Source organism: Bos grunniens, chromosome 8 (genome assembly GCF_055505025.1).
Source record: "Bos grunniens cultivar Pamir isolate PY7600 chromosome 8, Bosgru_T2T1.0, whole genome shotgun sequence".
NCBI classification, from domain to species: domain Eukaryota; kingdom Metazoa; phylum Chordata; class Mammalia; order Artiodactyla; family Bovidae; genus Bos; species Bos grunniens.
The window spans coordinates 61,024,378-61,045,583 of record NC_141172.1 but is presented as its reverse complement, the minus strand read 5'-3'; the positions used below and the strand labels follow the sequence as shown (position 1 = coordinate 61,045,583).

Below are 21,206 nucleotides of genomic sequence, written 5' to 3'. Positions count from 1 at the left end.
CCAGCATTGCTTCCTCAGAAAAACCTATTTGGACTTCCCTACAAGTCAGTGTTCCTGACTCTTGGGACCTTCAAAGCCTTCTTCTGCCTGTGTTTTTGGTGCATAATGTAAGTCAGCAAGTCTCTGCTGACCTATTCAGACCCCTGTGGAAGCCCGTGTATGGGGGGGGGCGGCTCCCCTTCTCTCCCCTCACTGACCCTCCTCTGCCTTCACTTACTGATGGGATGAGGGAGTAATGGAGGAAGAGCTCCATGTCCACTGAGATGTCACAAGTGCCGTTTAGCTGCCTGGTCCTGAAAAACAGCCAAAATACTCATTCACATCATCAGTCACTGTTGTGGTCATTGACCCTTCAGCCTTGAGCATCACTGTCAGGAATTTGACTTGTAGCCCACTGAGATCATCTGATCTTTTTTAACGTCACTTTCTGAGTCAGTGCCGCTCACCTGTGATGTGTCTTCCCTAAGTGGATTAGTCTTCTTTAACTCTTTCCCCAGCTTAATTATTTATATAGCTGTCCTACTAACTGGCTCTAACTCCTTCTTTTCTTGGTGACATAGTCCAGGACAGATTCAGGCTTCCTTGGAGCCCAAAGCTTATTATTTGGATGTCCTTTTCAAATAAAACTACAAAAATATCTTACCTGCTCATATTTTAAAGAAAACACATCACCATGTAAACAGTTAACCAAGGTGCCTCCCACCCTCCCAGAGCCTTGGTGGGGTCCTGCAAGTGAGAGGTCCTGAGACTTAAGCTCCAGAAACTTCACAGGAAAGCAGCCTTTCGACATGGTTTTTTGTAATCAGAGATCAAGAAGCATCTGCTCACTCTGATTCACTGCTGGGCTACTGGGGCAGGACAGCAGTCATCTGGACGGCAGGCTATGGACTTTGTCCTCTCCAGACCTCACAGCCTGCAGAACAGGGCTGCTGGGGTCTCCTGTCTGAAACACATGCCAGCAGGCTTGTGGCCTCTTTGAGAGGGACCTGCTCCTCTTTGGGGTCCCAGCACAGTTTTTCTCGCCACTCTGACTTGCACTGCACCACCTCAGCACATGCTCACCCTCCAGATCCTTGCTCACTCTGTGCCCCACTCCTGCAGCATCCATCTGGCCATTCCCCAGACTTCCCTCCTGGCCAGCTTTCCCCTCAGAAGTCTCAGGGAAGAGCACTTCTCAGGGGAACCCATGAACATAACATGTGTGTGTGGGTGCTAAGTCACTTCAGTTGTGTCCGACTCTTTGCAACCCCATAGACCGTATACAGCCTGACAGCCTCCTCTGTCCATGGGATTCTCCAGGCAAGAATACTGGAGCAGGTTGTCATGCCCTCCTCTGGGGAATCTTCTCCACCTAGAGATCAAACCCGCATCTCTTGTCTCCTGCGTTGGCAAGCAGGTTCTTTACAACTACTGCCACCTGGGAAGCCGGAGCATAACATATTCCCTTGAAATCCTTTGCAATTCCAGTACTCCATGGTGATGTGTAAACCACAGGACTGAAATATCCTAGAAGTGGTGGGGTAGTGGTGGTGGGGACTCATGCTGTTAGAAATGTGACAGAACTGTAAAAATCAGAACTCCAGTTTTTGGAAGGTAAATTAAGCACATACATCAGTCTCCCCATCCTATACAAAAGCCTCAAATTTTAAAAGAAAGGAAAAATAGCCATATTTGAAAGCAGGAAAGAAGTCTATCAGGTACACAGAAACTATTAGAAGATGCTGAATGATGGAGTGCAATTAGGACAAGATCAAAGAGAAAAAGCATTAGCCAGCATGGCTGCAGACTGTGACCACGAAAAAAGTGCTCTGCATCCACATGCAAGAGGCTGACACAGGTGGGGGCTGCTGACAGACCACAAAATGAAGAGTTGGGGGGCCACAGACCCAATGGTCCTCTCACCATGCTGATCAGCCAGGGGCAAGGAGTTTATCTCTCTGGGAATAGTATACATGCGTCAGAGAGAAAAGGCAGTGCCCCGGATCACAGGTGGCACCTGGGAGGGACCAGGCTCTTTGGATGAAGATCGGCTGCTGAGGTACCCCATCTATCGGCACATCCCACCTCTACCCTGCTGCACGGAAAGCACACTTTAATATTAGCTGCTGCAGCAGCTGCCATCCCAAATAAATATCCCAGTGGAAAGCTCTATCACAAAGATAAGCACCCAGTCTAGAACCATCAAACATGAGGAAAGATTACACTATGAAAGGGAGCCAAAAATTCGATGGACAGAGGTGGTATCTTGAGGAAATAAAGCTAATACAGAACTTCTTTGAGACACAGTGTAGAGGAAATGGTTCACAAGAAGAATGAACCTAGGAGGAAGATATTGTTGCCGTTTAGTCACTAAGCCATGTCCAACTCTTGGCGACTCCATGGGCTGTAGCCCGCCAGACTCTTCTGTCCATTGGATTTCCCAGGCAAGAATACTGGAGTGGGTTGTCATTTCCTTCTCCAGGGGATTTTCTTGACCCAGGGATCGGACCTGCATCTCCTGCACTGCAGGCAGATTCTTTACCACTGAGCCACCAGGGAAGCCCCCTAGGAAGAAGTAGAGGGATGCAAAAAGTCACAATAAGCAAAGAAATTAGCAAAACTTCCCATTATTCCCGAGCACAGAATTTTAAACACACACACATATATATTAACACACACATTGTTAGAAACACAAGGACTCAAAAAGACCTGTTCTAAAAGAAATACTGGAGAAAATTCTCAATTAAGAAGAAAAACGAATCTAGGAGGAAGGGGAAGGATTTAAAAGCAACAACAAATGGAGGAATTAGAGGGGAAATAGCTAGATAAGTAATTATTGTGAAATAAAATGTTTGAAATGTCAATTTGGAGTTGAAATACCAGATGATACCTCACATGGAAGGGTAGGAACACACGTGGATATAAAGGGAAGTGAAATGATGACCAAGTTCTTGTCATGTTTAGGAGGATGGTGTAGAAATCTGTTTTATTTTTCTGGGATTTATAAGTAAAATATAATTCTAAGTAAGTATGTTAAAAGTCCACAGTTAGCTACCAGAGGGATATAAATGGAAAGCAAATCAATGTACTAAAAAGTGAATAAGAAGAAATAAAAATTCAATCACTCCAACAAATCACAGGAAAAGAAAAAAATTAAATAAAGACCCAAATTGAAACACCACAAGAACAAAACTGTCCAAAGAATAGTAAGCCACCAGCAAGGGAAGAAATACCAACATTCAATAAATTCTTAAAATTTCAACTAGTAATAAAAGGAGAAATTAAGATGAAATGCTGCCTTATCTATTTTTACTGTTTATCTATTTGCATGGCTGCACGGGGTCTTAGCTGCAGTGTGCAGGGTCTTCAGTCTTTGTTGCAGTATGTGGGATCTTCAGTTGCAGCATGTCAACTCTAAGTTGGGACATGGAGGATTTTGTTCCCTGACCAGGGATTAAACCTGGGTCCCCTGCATTGGGAGCATGGAATATTAGCCACCGGACTGTTGCCCTAATGGTCTGGGAGTGAGCGACGAGAATGAAGACAGAACAGGAAATCTGGTGCAATGGGTCAGGGGACCTGGCCGCTATTGGACTGAGGGAGTAATTTTGATTAATGGTTCCTATGGAATTGTATGGGACTGGTCCCCTAAGGGGTATGTAGTCTCTAATCGCTCTCATAAAAATCGGTCCTACAGTCCTCACAAAAGGCTGCACTGGCAGATGCATAAAGTCTTTGACCATACTAATATTACCACTCATTCAGACCACCCAATTACATGGCATGCTAGTGGCATGCCATCCCCCTTCCCACAACCGGATAAAGGAAGAGGGCAAGGAGAGATTTGGAGATTGGCTTTAAGTCTTAAAAAATTCCAAATTTGGGATGGACATTATTCTGATAAAACTCATTATTTACTGATATTTAATACCAGTACAAACTGGACATTTTATATTCAGTCTTGCGTGAGAGATTCTTACGTGCTCTCGAAAGGAACAGTTTCTATCAATGGAAGTGTACAAGAACTTTCTTGCCAGGACTGCAAATTATACACTTGCTTAAATTCTTCACTTTATAATTCTAATCACTCATTTGTTACATTAAGAAGGAGATTGGGAATATGGCTTCCAGTAAATCAAACCAGACCTTGGGAAGGCTCTCCTGAAACACATGCCCTTTTAAAGGTTATAAAGAAAGTACTACAACGTTTCAAAAGTTTATTGGACTCCTTATAGCAGCTATTGTGGGAATTATCGCTATAGCCCTGACCGCAGCAGTAGCTGAAGTGGCATTGCATCAGACTATACAAGCGACTACATTTGTACAGCAGTGGCACCAAGATGCAAGTTCTGCCTGGGGAAGTCAAACCCACATAGACAAAGAAATTAATGAACGATTGATTGATTTAGAAAATGCAGTTCTCGTACTAGGGAATGAAGTACAAAATTTTAAATCGCAACTTCATCTTAAGTGTGATTGGAATATCTCTTCATTTTGTGTCACACCTCACAAATATAACCAAAGTGAATATACGTGGGATCAATCATTTAAACATTTGAGAAGACATGTTCGTAATAATTTATCCTTAGATATTTCCCAATTACGGCTACTATTTCTAGTATGCAGAATGCTCACTTACAATTACTCTCAGAAACTGATTTATTTGAAGAAATTGAGGAAAGCTTACATAAACTTAACCCCATGATGTGGATTAGAACTTTAGGAGGAGGCTTGCTTGGTACTATAATATCAGGATGTATGTCTTTAACTGTTTTGTGTCTAGTCCTCAGATGCACGAGAACTGATGAAGAAAAAGATGTGGACTATGCTCAGACGGTGTATCTACTCCTGAAAAAACAGAAGGGGGGAAGATGTACTGGGAATTCCTAACAATGTACTTTCATAGCCTTGAGAAATTCCACAGAAATAGCACCTGGAAAAACAGCATATATTAAGAAATTGTAAATATATATATATATATAAAAGAAATTGTGTTAATGATAATCTGTCATGGTTTTCTTAAGAATAATCTCCTTGTTACAACCCCCCAAGGCCAGACCCAGAAGGGAGTATGACTGGGACCATGAAAGAATGGACCTTGTAACTTCGGGTCAGCATCAGGCGTGAACGTTGCCTATGCACTCGCTAATTGTTTCCGAGACTAGCCCAAAAGTGAGAGGCCTGGGGTAAAAACAAGGGGATCTGGACTGTCAGTGTAGTGTCTTGGGAAAGATAAGATAAAAAAAGTCTTGTAGTCTGCAATTCGGAATAAAAGCTGGACTCAGAGTGGACTCTGCACCTCAGTCCAATAGAGGCTGCAGGTCCCCTGACCCATTGCACCAGATTTTGTGTTCTGTCTTCATTCTCGTCACTCGCTTCCGGACCATTAGGACAACACTGGACCTCCAGAGAAGACCCTGTCTTATCTATTAAAGTGGGAGTTATTGACAATACTACTCAGAATTACTGAAGGTCAAGACAAGTTGGTATTCATTTACTGGTAATCAAAGTGCAAGGAGATATAGCCATTCTGTGGATTAATTTTGCAGTATATACCGAGAGCTGTTAAAATACAGCAATTCCACTTCTAGGAATCCTAATTCTAAAAAATATACACTAAGGAAATAATCAGAGAGATGACTGGGGACATGTATTAGAATGCTAAAAATTTCATTCTTCCTCCCTCCCTCCCTCCTATGTGTTCTTAACATTTTAAATGTAATATATGCTTATCGTAAAATATTCAGAATATTTACAAATGTAAAAAGTACTAATACAAGCCCTTTTCCCTTCCATAATCATGTTTTTGTAACCTGTAGTTTCAAGCAAAAATGGGACCAGACTAAAGTTGTCTGATTTGATTGATTTCTTCATTTAATCAATAAAAGAAAGGAAAAGATTTTTATTAAAGAAGGGCAATTTCTCATGTCAGAATATACAGACCCACAGACCTCTTTCTGTGGGGTGACTCTGCCTGCACATATTCACTGCTGGACCTGTCTCCTGCTTGGAGGGCTGAGACGAGAGTTAGTCTGGCAGTGGCTAGAAGCAGGTGAGCTCAGAGACAGTAGAGAGTGGAGCTCTCTAAATAAGGGCTCTATCTATGCGTCCCCTCCAGCATGAACAGGTGACCTTGACTTGGGGTCAACCCAAGTTAGAAGGCCACTGAGACCCCCTTCTTGGTCTCTGAGACTCACACTATTTCCTAATGGGTCCAGGGCTGTTGGGGCAGATCTGTTGAGGGGTGAGCCACAAAACAGCACCCTCAAGTGTAGAAAATTTCCACAGATGACAGCTTGGAACTGTGTTTGTGATATATTGTTAAGGGAAACATATTATAAAACAACATGATCCCAAGTTGTGAAGAGTGGTTATCTCTGTGTAGTGGGATTTGAGTCCATTCTACTGTTAAAAGTGATTTTCCTGAATTTTCCAAGGGTACTGCATAGATGTAGTGCTTGGCAACTGCTTAGAACAGTGCTTAACACAAAGTAGACAGCAATGAACATACGCTGAATGAATGACTGGGTTTTGTAATCAGGGAAAAGACTGGAGGTTTTTTGCTCAGGTCCCAGAGCAATGAAACACCATTCTGAAGGGAAGTTGCCCAAGAATCAGCATAAAGTGAAAATATGCAAGATTTGTTCTATGATGGGGTATTAATTATAAATCTTTCATTAATTAAAAAGATAGAAAATTTAAAAATTGTTTAATAAATAAAAAATAAAGATTGAAAATTAAAAGTAATGAGGATGAGTCCAAGCAATGACACAGAACTAGTACATCTAGCGCACAGGTCATCTGCATTCCTAACTTCTTTCTCTGACGCTCCTGTGCTGATCGCCTGCTGGGGGCAGTACGGGGTCTCTGTGCCCCACAGTCCTGCTTCCTTTGGTCCTAATGTTATCACTCTATGGTCATCAAACATATGACAATAGCTTTTATCGATTGATGTCACTTTATTGTGTATCACTATCTCCTTAGGAATTCTGCTATTTTATGTTATCTTATGTAGTCTTTACAAGTTAGATCATATCAGTCGCTCAGTCGTGTCCAACTCTTTGCAACCCCATGAATCACAGCACGCCAGGCCTCCCTGTCCATCACCAACTCCCGGAGTTCACTCAGACTCATGTCCATCAAGTCAGTGATGCCATCCAGCCATCTCATCCTCTGTCGTCCCCTTCTCCTCCTGCCCCCAATCCCTCCCAGCATCAGAGTCTTTTCCAATGAGTCAGCTCTTTGCATGAGGTGGCCAAAGTACTGGAGTTTCAACTTTAGCATCATTCCTTCCAAAGAAATCCCAGGGCTGATCTCCTTCAGAATGGACTGGTTGGGTCTCCTTGCTGTCCAAGGGACTCTCAAGAGTCTTCTCCAACACCACAGTTCAAAAGCATCAATTCTTTGGCACTCAGCCTTCTTCACAGTCCAACTCTCACATCCATACATGACCACTGGAAAAACCATAGCCTTGACGAGACAGACCTTTGTTGGCAAAGTAATGTCTCTGCTTTTGAATATGCTATCTAGATTGGTCATAACTTTCCTTCCAAGGAGTAAGCGTCTTTTAATTTCATGGCTGCAGTCACCATCTGCAGTGATTTTGGAGCCCAGAAAAATAAAGTCTGACACTGTTTCCACTGTGTCCTCATCTATTTCCCATGAAGTGGTGGGACCGGATGCCATGATCTTCGTTTTCTGAATGTTGAGCTTTAAGCCAACTGTTTCACTCTCCACTTTCACTTTCATCAAGAGGCTTTTTAGTTCCTCTTCACTTTCTGCCATAAGGGTGGTGTCATCTGCATATCTGAGGTTATTGGTATTTCTCCCGGCAATCTTGATTCCAGTTTGTGTTTCTTCCAGCCCAGCGTTTCTCATGATGTACTCTGCATATAAGTTAAATAAACAGGGTGACAATATACAGTCTTGATGAACTCCTTTTCCTATTTGGAACCAGTCTGTTGTTCCATATTCAGTTCAAACTGTTGCTTCCTGACCTGCATACACATTTCTCAAGAGGCAGATCAGGTGGTCTGGTATTCCCATCTCTTTCAGAATTTTCCACAGTTTATTGTGATCCACACAGTCAAAGGCTTTGGCATAGTCAATAAAGCAGAAATAGATGCTTTTCTGGAACTCTCTTGCTTTTTCGATGATCCAGCGGATGATGGCAATTTGATCTCTGGTTCCTCTGCCTTTTCTAAAACCAGCTTGAACATCAGGAAGTTCACAGTTCACATATTGCTGAAGCCTGGCTTGGAGAATTTTGAGCATTACTTTACTAGCGTGTGAGATGAGTGCAATTGTGCGGTAGTTTGAGCATTCTTTGGAATTGCCTTTCTTTGGGATTGGAATGAAAACTGACCTTTTCCATTGCTGTGGCCACTGCTGAGTTTTCCAAATTTGCTGGCATATTGAGTGTAGCACTTTCACAGCATCATCTTTCAGGATTTGGAATAGCTCAACTGGAATTCCATCACCTCCACTAGCTTTGTTCATAGTGATGCTTTCTAAGGCCCACTTGACTTCACATTCCAGGATGTCTGGCTCTAGGTGAGTGATCACACCATCGTGATTATCTGGGTCATGAAGATCTTTTTTGTACAGTTCTTCTGTGTATTCTTGCCATCTCTTCATAATATCTTCTCCTTCTGTTAGGTCCATACCATTAAGCAGATTGTAATAACTCCTTTTCAAAATGAGGAACTGGAGCCAGGAGAGGTTTCCTAACTGGCCCAGGAGGAGGCGAGGCTGGGAGCCAGGCACCGCAGTATGACACCATCCTCCCAGCCCCCGCTGCTAGCTCACGTGGCTCCTCAGAGCTCCGAGAGTTCGCTGACCTTCTGGGCTGCGGCTGACTCATCTCTGATCCTAAATCCAGCCCAGCACCTGGCACAGACAGGATTAGGGCATGTTTGTTAAATTCCATGGGAACTTCCCTCAGGAAGTTGAGGCCCAAAGAAGGCCAGTGAGCAGAAAACGTCACAAAGCCCAGGTTATTTCAAGTCCAGCTCAAGGTGCTCTGTGAGTGTGGCACCGGCCATCCTGGGGGCAGAAAAAAGGGAACTGGTTCCCACTGCTGAGAGCAGAGAAGGATTGAGAAGGAGGAAGAGGTGTGTGCAGTGTGTTTGTGTGTGTGTGTGCATGTGTGTGCATGAGCATGCCTGTCCATGTGATGCCTCCAGCAATGAGGCGGCCTGTGTGCCAGGGTCTCTGGGGTCAGTCCAGCCCCACCTCTGTGAATCCCTTCAATCCCCTAACACACAGTCTCCTCCTAGTCCTGCCTGGAGATGGAGGCAGATGTGATAGTATGCTCAAGCTGGCTTGTATCAGCTTAGGACTGTCACATTATCAGGAATTTTGCAAGCTAGTTTGTAAACACCACCATTGGTAAAAATTAAAATATACAAATGCATAATTAAATAAATTATTAAAAAGGAAAGTAGTAAAGCCTGAAAACCCATCACCTCCTAATTACTTTGCTACCTTTTGCTGTGATTTATCTCTGGAGGTTATCTACATCTGTTATATGTGCAGGATGAAAACTCTATGTTATGGATTGTGCTACTCCCGTGCCTCCCTTCACACCTCCATTCAGCGACATCACATCATTAGCTTGAAATCAGCCAGGCTGGGAGTACTTACACCAGGGAGATGGGGGAGCACTACAAATCAGGCTCTGATTTATGTTCTGAGACTGTCTAGAAAGTGACAGAGAAAATGTTAACAAGGCAGATTAACTTTAAACATGTTTGTAGCCATTACATTATGAAGAGCAAAAAAAAAAAAAGGAAATATTCTTCTAGAATTTAAAATTCTTATCTCATTCATCCAAAAAAGAGTTTCTGGAAAATGAAATTCTGACTCACACCTTGTTTCCACTGTTGCACATTTGTCTTACTCATTAATGTCAATAAATATATCAACCAACACTCATGTCGGAAATAAACTCATGGGTCAATGGCAGGTTGACTACATATACAAGAGTTCTGGCAAAAATCAATGAAAGCATTCTGTGAGATTTAATTGGGTCTGTGCAGTTTGAAAGAAAGATCATTGTATATTTGTTATTTGTAAATTGTGTGTGATAATCTATTCTATCAGTACAATTCCTTGCTTTTGGACCAAAGAAAAGTTTTCTTTCTTGGGTTGGAGAGGGACTCTCACTGGCTGTTTCTACCTCCTCATATGCCAGACCCCATCTGCTCCTCTGTCCTCTGAGCATCTGGGGTCAGCCCTCTCCAGACTGAGTGCCCCCTCAGCTCCAATCCAGTGCATGTCCATGGGTAGCTGACCTGGTGTCCCTGGCCACCTGCTAGGTGAGGGATTGTCTGAAACTCCCCTGCCCTGGGTTCCTGATCACACAGTGGACTGAAGTCCTTCACCTGGTTAACCAGTAGCCTGAGTGCTCTGCACACCTGGCCCCGTGATCAATGTCCCGCTCCACGCTACAGGTTGTGGGGAGCAGGGCGGGAAGAACACAGCAATCTTGCCCAGAATGGCCCCTCGGTCCTCCAGAGCCACCAGCCTCCTCTGAGGCCCTCATGCAAAGGCACCTGGCCAGGAAATACCACTGTGAGCCCCCCCAGCCCTGCTCCTAAAAGTGCAGTGGCTTCCTAGTCTCAGATGAGCCCAGGGTCTCAGTTTGGTTACTTGTGAACTGAGATAGTTGGACTGCGTGGGACTCAGTCCACAATCACAGCAGGGAGCCCACTTTGTGGAAAAGTCTTCATACATCTGTGTCCCCCACTAGAGGAGGTGCTCCCTAGGGGCAGGGACCTTCCTCATTCTTCTCATGTGCTCGCTCCTGACCCAGCATGTGGCAATGACAGGTGCCCACTATTCTTAGTCATTCAGTCGTGTCCGACTCTTTTCAACCGCATGGACTGTAGCCCACCAGGCTCCTCTTTCCATGGGATTCTCCAGGCAAGAATACTGGAATGGGTTGCCATGCCTTCCTCCAGGGGATCAAACCCAGCCAAGGGATCAAACCCAGGTCCCCCAAGTTGCAGGCAGATTCTTTACTATCTGAGCCACCAGGGAAACCCTGGTGCCCACTAATACTTCCTAAATGGATAGATGGAAAGTTAACCTTTCTCAAGGGCCTACAGTATGTCAAGCTATCCCTCAAGGATATGCTTTTATTAACTAATTTGAGCTTCATGATAGCCCTGTGAGAGGTACTATCATCACCCCATTTCACCTATGAGAAAACGGAAGCAGCAGAAGGTAAGGAAACACATCCAGGCTTCCCAGCCAGTGAGTGGCAGAGTCTGCATCCCCCTCAGGCTTGCCTCTGACACCTTCCCCAGAAAGTCAGTCCCATGTGCCCTTCTGTCTGTTTCTCTCTCCATTACCTGCTGCTCTGTCCCTGTCTGTTGCTCTCAGTGACTCTCTGAGAATCAGGGGAAGTTCTACAATGAGAGACACACTGATACCCTGTTTTGATTCCATTTTTTCCCCAGGGCCGCTGTCTGTCTTCTCTGTGTGTCCAAATCGGTTTTTTTCTCCTTTGCCATGACTACTCCCTGGACTACTTATCTGGACCTTGCTGTACAGCTAGGATGAGGCTTCCCAGGTGACTTAGTAGGTAAAGAATCTGCCTGCAATGCAGGAGATGCAAGAGATTTGGGTTCGATTCCTGGGTCAGGAAGATCCCTTGGAGGAGGGCATGGCAACCCACTCCTGTCTTCTTGCCTAGAGAATCCCATGGACAGAGGAGCCTGACGGGCTACAGTCCATGGGGTAGCAAATAGTGAGACACGACTGAAGTGACTAAACATTCATGCATGTACAGCTGGGGATGATCAGCTCTGGTTGGTAACCTCCATTGGAGGGTGACTATGGGCTGTTTTCATGCACGTGTGAGTCCTCAGATCTACCCAGAGGAAAAGCCTGGGAGTTATAAACCTCGTGAGCTGGGGTGAATCATTTCTCCTGCTGAATCCTTGGTTGCTTTATCTGTAGAATGGATGGGATGCCAGCACTTCCTAGATCCTTAGAGAACGGATAGGAATGGTGATTTGTTAACTGAGAAGTACCATGCTTGCTAGGCCTCAGGCCTGCTTCCACCTTCCCTACGACTACCTGCCACAGATGCTATTTCATGAGGTGGGAGTGGAATATTCCAAGCAGCAGCCTGGCCCCCAGCAGACCCTGGGGTCCCTCCTGGATGTGGGGTCTGACATTATCAAGAGACACAGGAGCCACAGAACCAAGGAGCTGGACTCCTGGCTGGGTGTCTTGGCTCCACTGTTTAACCAGCTGGTCAACTGACTCAGAGAGACAGAATCGGCTCAGCCAAGTTGGGAACAGAGCTCTTTCCCAGGGCAGAAGGACTGCAAGAATTTTCCTGTCTTGAGCAGGGCACTGTAGTAAATAACAGAGCTTTACAGTTTATAAAGAACCCTCATCACCAAGGTCTCACTGGATCCTCAGAGAACACCAGTCAGAGGGAGACTATCACTTGTTCTTGGTGGGACTCAAACACACGTGATAACTTTAAGATGAGCTATTGACTGGCCTTTCGTCTCTGGCCTGGTTCTTTGTTCCGTCTTCTCCCAGGGCCTCCCTGTTTCCTCCTCTGGGTGTCCAGATCTCTGTTTATTCTCCTTTGCCTTGACCTTACCCGTTCAATTGGAGCTTATTGTTCAGAGAAGAATGGTCTGCATCTGGTAGCTACCCCCTTTTTGGAGAGAGTGTATGGAAGTGTTTTCACCCATGTTTGGCAAGTTCAAGCAGAGTTACCATGCGAAAAATGGGTGATTGAAGAAGACAAAGGCCCCCCACCTTTTTTTTTTTTTTTGCTCCCTTCCATTCTTAACTGTCCTAAAAAGCACCATTCATTTTTATTTCTTTCATAACCTTACCCTTGTTTACTGTGCTTTTCCTAATAACTGACTCCTCACCCTAACATCTTTTTTTGTCTTTAGCTGAAGATGGTATTTAGGGTGACAACTTCAGTCATTTGGGAGAGTTAACTCAGTTTTCCTAGGTATCTCCCACGTATTCAGGAGGTATACACGTGCACGTGTGCTAAGTTGCTCCAGTCGTGTCCAACTCTGTGCCACTCTAGGGACTCTAGCCTGCCGGGCTCCTCTGTCCATGGGATTCTCCAGGCAAGAATCCTGGAGTGGGTTACCATGCCCTCCTCCAGGAGATCTTCCCAACCCAGTAATCAAACTTGTGCCTTTTACATCTCCTGCATCGGCTGGCAGGTTCTTTACCACTAGCACCACTTGGGGACCCTGTACAGAATGTATACATGTTATTAAATTTTTGTTTATCTCCTGTTAATCTTTTTTTATTATAGGAGTATCTTTGTCAAGAACCTAGAAGGATAGAGGAAATATTATTTTTTCCTTCCCCACAATAACATCTTGCAACAATCTAAATGGAGAATCCCCTGATACCAGGAAGCAATGGTTCTACTTTTTGAGTAGTCTTTTTAGTTTTAGAATCATTTAAGATGAAATGTTTGATGCTTTTGAACTGTGGTGTTGGAGAAGACTCTTGAGAGTCCCTTGGACTGCAAGGAGATCAAACCAGTCCATTCTAAAGGAGATCAGCCCTGGGATTTCTTTGGAAGAAATGATGCTATAGCTGAAACTCCAGTACTTTGGCCACCTCATGTGAAGAGTTGACTCATTGGAAAAGACCCTGACGCTGGGAGGGATTGGGGGCAGGAGGAGAAGGGGACGACAGAGGATGAGATGGCTGGATGGCATCACCGACTCGATGGACGTGAGTTTGGGTGAACTCCGGGAGTTGGTGATGGACAGGGAGGCCTGTCGTGCTGCAATTCATGAGGTCGCAAAGAGTCGGACACGACTGAGAGACTGAACTGAACTGAAGATGAAATGTTTAAGTTTAAATGTTTGAGTGAGAATTCTTAATTCATGACGTCTAGACATGACTTTACATCTCTCAAATGCCTTTCATATTATTTTTTCATATGATCTTCACAAAGCTATGGGTTAGGACAGGGGTTAATAAGTGAGGAAACTGATTAATAGATGAGGAAACTGAGGCTTTAAGATCTACTAGAAACTACAGAGCCAGGTTCCAAACCCAGATCCTCTGGGATCTTCCCATTCTGTAACTTCAGAATGAAGACAAACTGAAATCTGTTCACTGACCCAAGAACCTACCTGTGGTTCTCTGCTCAGTGCCCCCTGCCAAATTACATAAACCACGCCTTCTTCCCGGTTCCATGAATCACCAATAACAAAGACAGTCACCAGGTTTCTCAAAAAATTAAAGATAGACTACCATATGACCTAGCAATTTCACTTTTGGCTACATATCTGAAAACAACAAACACACTAAGTTGAAAAGATACACGCACCACAACGTCTGTAGCAGTGCTATTCACAACAGCCAAGACATGGAAGCAACTCAAGTGTCCATCATCAGATGAATGGATAAAGAAGATATCCTGTTCAGCCACAAAAAGGACAAAATGTTTGCCATTTGCAACAATATGGATGGACTTGGAAGTTATGCTAAGTGAAATAAGTCAGACAGAGAAAGACAAATATCAGTTGATATCCTGTATACGTAGAATCTAACAAATACAACAAACTAGTTAATATAACAACAACAGCAACAAAAAGCCAGACCCATAGATATAGAGAACAAATTAGTGGTTACCAGTGGTGAGAGGGAGGGCTTCACAGGTGGCACCAGTCATAAAGAACCTGTCTGCCAATGCAGGAGACGTAAAAGATGTGGCTTTGATCCTGGGTGGAGGAGATCCCCTGGAGAAGGGCGTGGCAGCCCACTCTGGTATTCTTCCCTAGAGAATCCCACGAACAGAGGAGCCTAGCTGGCTATGGTCCATAGGGTTGCAAAGAGTCGGACACGACTGAAATGACTTGACGCCTGCATGCACGCAGTGGCGAGAAGGAAGGGGAGAGAGGCAAAACAGGGGTAGGAAATTAAGAGGTACAAACTATTATGCATAAAATAAACTACAAGGATATATTGTACAATATAGGGAATATAGGGCTTCCCTACTAGCTCAGACAGTAAAGCGTCTGCCTGCAATGCAGGAGACCTGGGTTGGAGCCCTGGGTCAGGAAGATCCCCCGGAGAAGGCGATGGCACCCCACTCCAGTACTCTTGCCTGGAAAAGCCCATGGACGGAGGAGCCTGGTAGCCTACAGTCCATGGGGTCACAAAGAGTCAGATACGACTGAGCGACTTCACTTTCACATGGAATATAGTCTGTATTCTATAACTATAAATAGAGTATAACCTTTAAAAATTATAAATCACTACACTGTGCAACTATAATTAATGTTGTACATCAACTGTACTTCAACTGTACAAAAGTAAAAAATTACTTTTTTAATTAAAAAAGAAGACAGTTGCCAGGAAAACGCTATTGTCCAGCATGACTTGTCTCAAGCTGGGCCCTGATAACTCACCTTGCATTTGGAGGAAACATCTTGGTGGAAAAGCACTGCTTGCCACCCTGGTGAGCAGTCTGCTTCTCTGAATTGTTCTTTGGGCTTCTCTGGCCTCTTGTTGAGTGCTTCTGATATTCTGATGTTCTGCCCAGTTTATGTCACATCATCCAAAACTCCTCAGAGAAAAACAAACATATAGTCAAATATTTACCAGAGAAATGACAGTATGTGGTGGCCTCCTTCCTTGTTTGGGAACACTACTGGCTATTCTTTGGCTCTTCCACCCTTCCCATGCTTTCTCATTCAAAATCAGGAACTTCCTTCCTATTTTCTCTTTCTGAGACTCCTGCACTCTTTTTTAGTACCTGCTGGCTGTGGGCACTGGATCCTTGAGATACTGAAGCTTTGTTCAGCAGCTGAGGCCTCTTTAGCTAGCTGTAAAAATTATTACAGGCAATAAAGTAGGACTCTGCCTACTCTGCCTCAAGGCAATAAACTAGGAAATTAGGACCACTGCCTTCAAGATTCTCTCTGGAAACAAGACCATTTGCTGGGAGGAGGGGCTAGAGACAAATTCAAAACAGAACCCTACTCCTGTAGCAGAACCAGGGCTAGCTGTCCACCAGGAATTCCTACTCCCTTGCCATAAAGTGAAGCTGCTGCTGGCAAGGACCTTCCCAACCCAGGGGCATATTTCCCAGCCCACCCAGCATCTAGGAACAAACACGGGACCAAGGCTACCAACGGAATGTGAGAAGTGATGTGCATTACTTCTGGGCTAAGACAGTTAAGAAGCAAGTGTGTCTTTCTACCCTCTCCTTCCCCATCTGCTGGTTTAGGATTCAAAGGCCTGAAAGGAATGGGAGGGAAGGAGCCTAGGTCCCTGAATCACCATGTAGAGGAAACTGTCCTCTATACCAGGGGTCCCCAACGCCTGAGTCACAGACTGGTACTGGGCCATGGCCTGTTAGGACCCCGGCCACACAGCAGGAGGTGAGCACCAGGCAAGCAAGCAAAGCTTCACCTGTATTTACAGGCACTCCCCATCACCGGCATTACTGCCTGAGCTCCATCTCCTGTCAGATGAGCAGTGGCATCTGATTCTCATAGTAGTGCAAACCCTACTGTGAACTGGACATGTGAGGGATCTAGGTTGTGCACTCCTTGTGAGACCTGAATACCTAGTGATCTGAGGTGGAGCTGAGGTGGTAATGCTAGCACTAGGGAGTGGCTGCAAATACAGATTATCATTAGACTAGGCTTGACTGCACAGAGACCATAATAAATCAATTGCTTGCAGACTCATATCAAAACATCAGACAGTGGCAATAATCCAACTTATTTTAGTTTGTGCATGGCCCACTCATTATTCTATTTACCACTCCCATCCATGCCTCTTTCCTGCACTGAACACTTGTCTCAGTCACAGGTTTGGTAAGCCTGCAAGCTGCTGCTGCTAAGTCGCTTCAGTCGTGTCCAACTCTGTGAGACCCCATAGACGGGAGCTCACCAGGCTCCCCATCCCTGGGATTCTCCAGGCAAGAACACTGGAGTGGGTTGCCATTTCCTTCTCCAATGCATGAAAGTGAAAAGTGAAAGTGAAGCCGCTCAGTCGTGTCCGACTGTTCATGACCCCATGGACTGCAACCTACCAGGCTCCTCCGTCCATGGGATTTTCCAGGCAAGAGTACTGGAGTGGGTTTCCATTGCCTTCTCCGAAGCCTGCAAGCTAACCCTAGCCAAAATGAGGAAAAAACAAATGTTGCTAGAGAGCTTGGGGAAAAACCCAATGATGAGACAGCAGAAGCCTCTAAGACTGCAAACAAAAAGAAAACTGTATTTAATAGAAAATACCGAGTCCAACTTAAATTATGGGTTTGTTGCAACAGGTGATTCACATTCTCCAACCCTGCTTTGTATAATATGTGGTGACTGGCTACACAACAAAGCCCTGAAACCTTCAAAACTATTCCACATGGAGACCAAGCACCCTGCATTAAAAGACAAGACTTTGGAGTCTTTTAAAAGAAAAAAAAAAAAAAAAACCATGAACATGAAGAACAGAAACAATTATTGAAGGCGATCACTTCGTCCAATGTGTCTGCACTGAGAGCATGATTCTTAGTGGCTAACCTCATTGGTAAAGCTAAGAAGCACTTTACTCTTGCTAAAAAGTTCATCATGCCTGCTGCTAAGGACATTTGTCATGAACTTTTAGGAGAGGCTTCAGTTCAAATGGTGGCACATGTTCCTCTTTCACAACTGGCACCATAACTAGATGAATTGATGAAACAGCAGGGGATGTTGAGGCTCAATTGTTAGAAAGGATTAATGAGTTACTGTGGCATACAGTACTGACACTGACGAGTCTACCAATGTTGACATCAAGGCAACAGTGCTTGTTTTGAGGGTGTGCTTGAGGCTATATTATGTGCACTTCTGTTGCTGACCAACACCACAGCTGCAGAACTATTCAAGTCTTTGAGTGATTCAGTTCAGTTCAGTTACTCAGTCATGTCTGACTCTTTGCAACCCCACGGACTGCAGCACGCCAGACCTCCCTGTCCATCACCAACTGCTGGAGTTTACTCAGACTCATGTCCATTGAGTCCGTGATGCCATCCAACCATCTCATCCTCTGTCGTCCCCTTCTCCTCCCACCTTCAATCTTTCCCAGGATCAGAGTCTTTCCCAATGAGTCAGTACTTCACATCAGGTGGCCAAAGTATTGGAGTTTCAGCTTCAGCATGAGTCCTTCCAATGAATATTCAGGACTGATTTCCTTTAGGATGGACTGGTTGGATCACCTTGCAGTCCAAAGGACTCTCAAGAGTCTTCTCCAACACCGCAGTTCAAAAGCATCAATTCTTCAGCACTGAGGTTTCCTTATAGTCCAACTCTCACATCCATACATGACTACTGGAAAAACCATAGCCTTGACTAGATGCACCTTTGTCAGCAAAGTAATGTCTCTGCTTTTTAATATGCTGTCTAGGTTGGTCATAACTTTTCTTCCAAGGAACAAGTGTCTTTTAATTTTATGGTGGCAGTCACCATCTGCAGTGATTTTGGAGCCCCCAAAACTAAAGTCTGTCACTGTTTTCACTATTTCTCCATCTATTTGCCATGAGGTGATGGGACCAGATGCCATGATCTTAGTTTTCTTAATGTTGAGCTTTAAGCCAACCTTTTCACTCTCCTCTTTCACTTTCATCAAGAGGCTCTTTAGTACTTCTTCGCTTTCTGCCATAAGGGGGTGTCATCTACATATCTGAGGTTATTGATATTTCTCCCAGCAATCATCCAGCCCAGCGTTTCTCATGATATACTCTGCATATAAGTTAAATAAGCAGGGTGACAATATACAGCCTTGACATACTCCTTTTCCTATTTGGAAACAGTCTGTTGTTCCATGTCCAGTTCTAATGGTTGCTTCCTGATCTGCATACAGATTTCTCAAGAGGCAGGTCAGGTGGTCTGGTATTCCCATCTTTTTCACAGTTTGTGGTGATCCACACAGTCAAAGGCTTTGGCATAGTCAATAAAGCATAAGTAGATGTTTTTCTGGAACTCTCTTGCTTTTTTGATGATCCAGCGGAGGTTGACAATTTGATCTCTGGTTCTTCTGTCTTTTCTAAAACCAGCTTGAACATCTGGAAGTTCACGGTTCATGTACTGTTGAAGCCTGGCTTGGAGAATTTTGAGCATTATTTGGATGATTACATATCAGGAAAACTGTATTGGTCATTTTGTGTTGTTATATGCACAGATGAAGTAGCTGCCATGACCAGATGACTTTCTGGTTTCACGTCTCAGGTCAATTCTGAATATGAATCTATGCACTGTGTCATCCATAGAGAAATACTGGCTAGCTGAAAAAAGTCACCTGAATTTAACAATGCTTTGCAGGATGTGATTAAAATTATCAACTACATTAAAGTCAGTCAGTTCAGTCAGTTCAGTCGCTCAGTCGTGTCCAACTTTTTGAGACCCCATGAATCGCAGCACGCCAGGCTTCCCTGTCCATCACCAACTCCCGGAGTGCACTCAGACTCATGTCCATCGAGTCAGTGATGCCATCCAGCCATCTCATCCTCTGTCGTCCCCTTCTCCTCCTGCCCCCAATCCATCCCAGCATCAGAGTCTTTTCCAATGAGTCAACTCTTCACATGAAGTGGCCAAAGTATTGGAGTTTCAGCTTCAACATCAGTCCTTCCAATGAACACCCAGGACTGATCTCCTTTAGGATGGACTGGTTGGCTCTCCTTGCAATCCATGGGACTCTCAAGAGTCTTCTCCAACACCACAGTTCTAAAACATCAATTCTTCGGCGCTCAGCTTTCTTTACAGTCCAACTCTCACATCCATACATGACTACTGGAAAAACCATAGCCTTGCCTAGATGGACCTTTGTTGACAAAGTAATGTCTCTGCTTTTTAATATGCTATCTAGGTTGGTCCAAGGTTACTTCCAAGGAGTAAGCATCTTTTAATTTCATGGCTGCAGTCACCAACTGCAGTGATTTTGGAGCCCCAAAAAATAAAGCCTGACACTGTTTCCATTGTTTCCCCATCTATTTGCCATAAAGTGATGGGACCAGATGCCATGATCTTTGTTTTCTGAATGTTGACTTTTAAGCCAGGTTTTTCACTCTCCTCTTTCACTTTCATCAAGAGGCTCTTTAGTTCCTCTTCACTTTATGCCATAAGGGTGGTGTCATCTGCATATCTGAGGTTATTGATATTTCTCCCGGCAATCTTGATTCCAGCTTTGCTTCTTCCAGCCCAGCATTTCTCATGATATACTCTGCATATAAGTTAAATAAGCAGGGTGACAATATACAGCCTTGACATACTCCTTTTCCTATTTGGAACCAGTCTGTTGTTCCATGTCCAGTTCAAACTGTTGCTTCCTGACCTGCATACAAATTTCTCAAGAGGCAGGTCAGGTGGTCTGGTATTCCCATCTCTTTCAGAATTTTCCACAGTTTATTGTGATCCACACAGTCAAAGGCTTTGGCATAGTCAATAAAGTAGAAATAGATGTTTTTCTGGAACTCTCTTGCTTTTTCGATTACATGCCCTTAACTCAGGTCTCTTCATGCAGCTCTATGAGGAGATGGACACAAAGCATCCATTTGAACTCAAAGCATCTCATCTCATAAGAGAAGGCTTATGTGGAGAGATGAGATGACTTTCTAAAGGTAGGTTGCTGGCCAGAGTTTTTGAGTTATGAGAGCAGTTCTAGAGATTTCTTTTAGAAAAACAGTCACCATTGGCAGCATATTTCAGTGACACAGAATGAGTCGATAATGTTCAACTTGTTTGAGAAACTCAGTCCATCATCTCAGGAGAGAAAAACAACTGTGTTCAGCTGGCAGATAAAGTAGCTACATTGAAAGCCAAATTGGAATTATGAGGGTGATGAGTGAACATCAGGATTGTTGACATGTTTCAACCATTAGCAGAGATTTTGAAAGAGACTGAGCCAGGGTCTTCTTTCTCCAAGCTGATGCATGATCACCTATCTCAACATTCAAAAGAATTTAAACATTACTTCCCAACCACAAAAGCCCCCCAAACCGGGAAGGAATGGATCCATGACCCATTTGTGAATAAGCCAGCTGAATAGACCTTGTTTATGCTATAAGAGGATCAATGGCTTGAGACGGCAAATGACAGTGGCCTTAAAAGTATGTTTGAGACAACTTGAAATCTCCATCTATTGTGGATTAAAGTCGAGGAGGAATGTCCTGAGATTGCTGCAAAAGCACCGGAGAGCCTGCTTCCGTTTTCAATACCTCATCTTTGTGA

The 21,206-nt window shown here is 44.2% G+C and overlaps 1 protein-coding gene across 4 annotated transcripts in view; it reads right to left on the bottom strand.

The window, feature by feature from the left end:
- Positions 1-15,568, bottom strand: part of LOC147367201 (stimulated by retinoic acid gene 6 protein-like) — a 43,072-nt gene extending 27,504 nt beyond the window's left edge. The window contains exons 1-3 of one of the 4 annotated variants that reach the window (XR_015169924.1): positions 15,411-15,539; positions 14,632-14,862; positions 218-293 (exon numbers count right to left, since the gene is read on the bottom strand). Coding sequence is in view for 2 of the 4 variants with exons in the window: in XM_086415968.1 (XP_086272094.1) it covers positions 218-293; positions 15,411-15,430 (96 nt within the window). In the remaining 2 variants the exon portion in view is untranslated. Of the gene's footprint in view, positions 1-217; positions 294-14,631; positions 14,863-15,410 lie in introns of all 4 variants that reach the window. The other 3 variants (XM_086415969.1, XR_015169923.1, XM_086415968.1) reach the window with 3 other exon arrangements.
- Between the last annotated feature and the right edge of the window lie 5,638 nt (positions 15,569-21,206).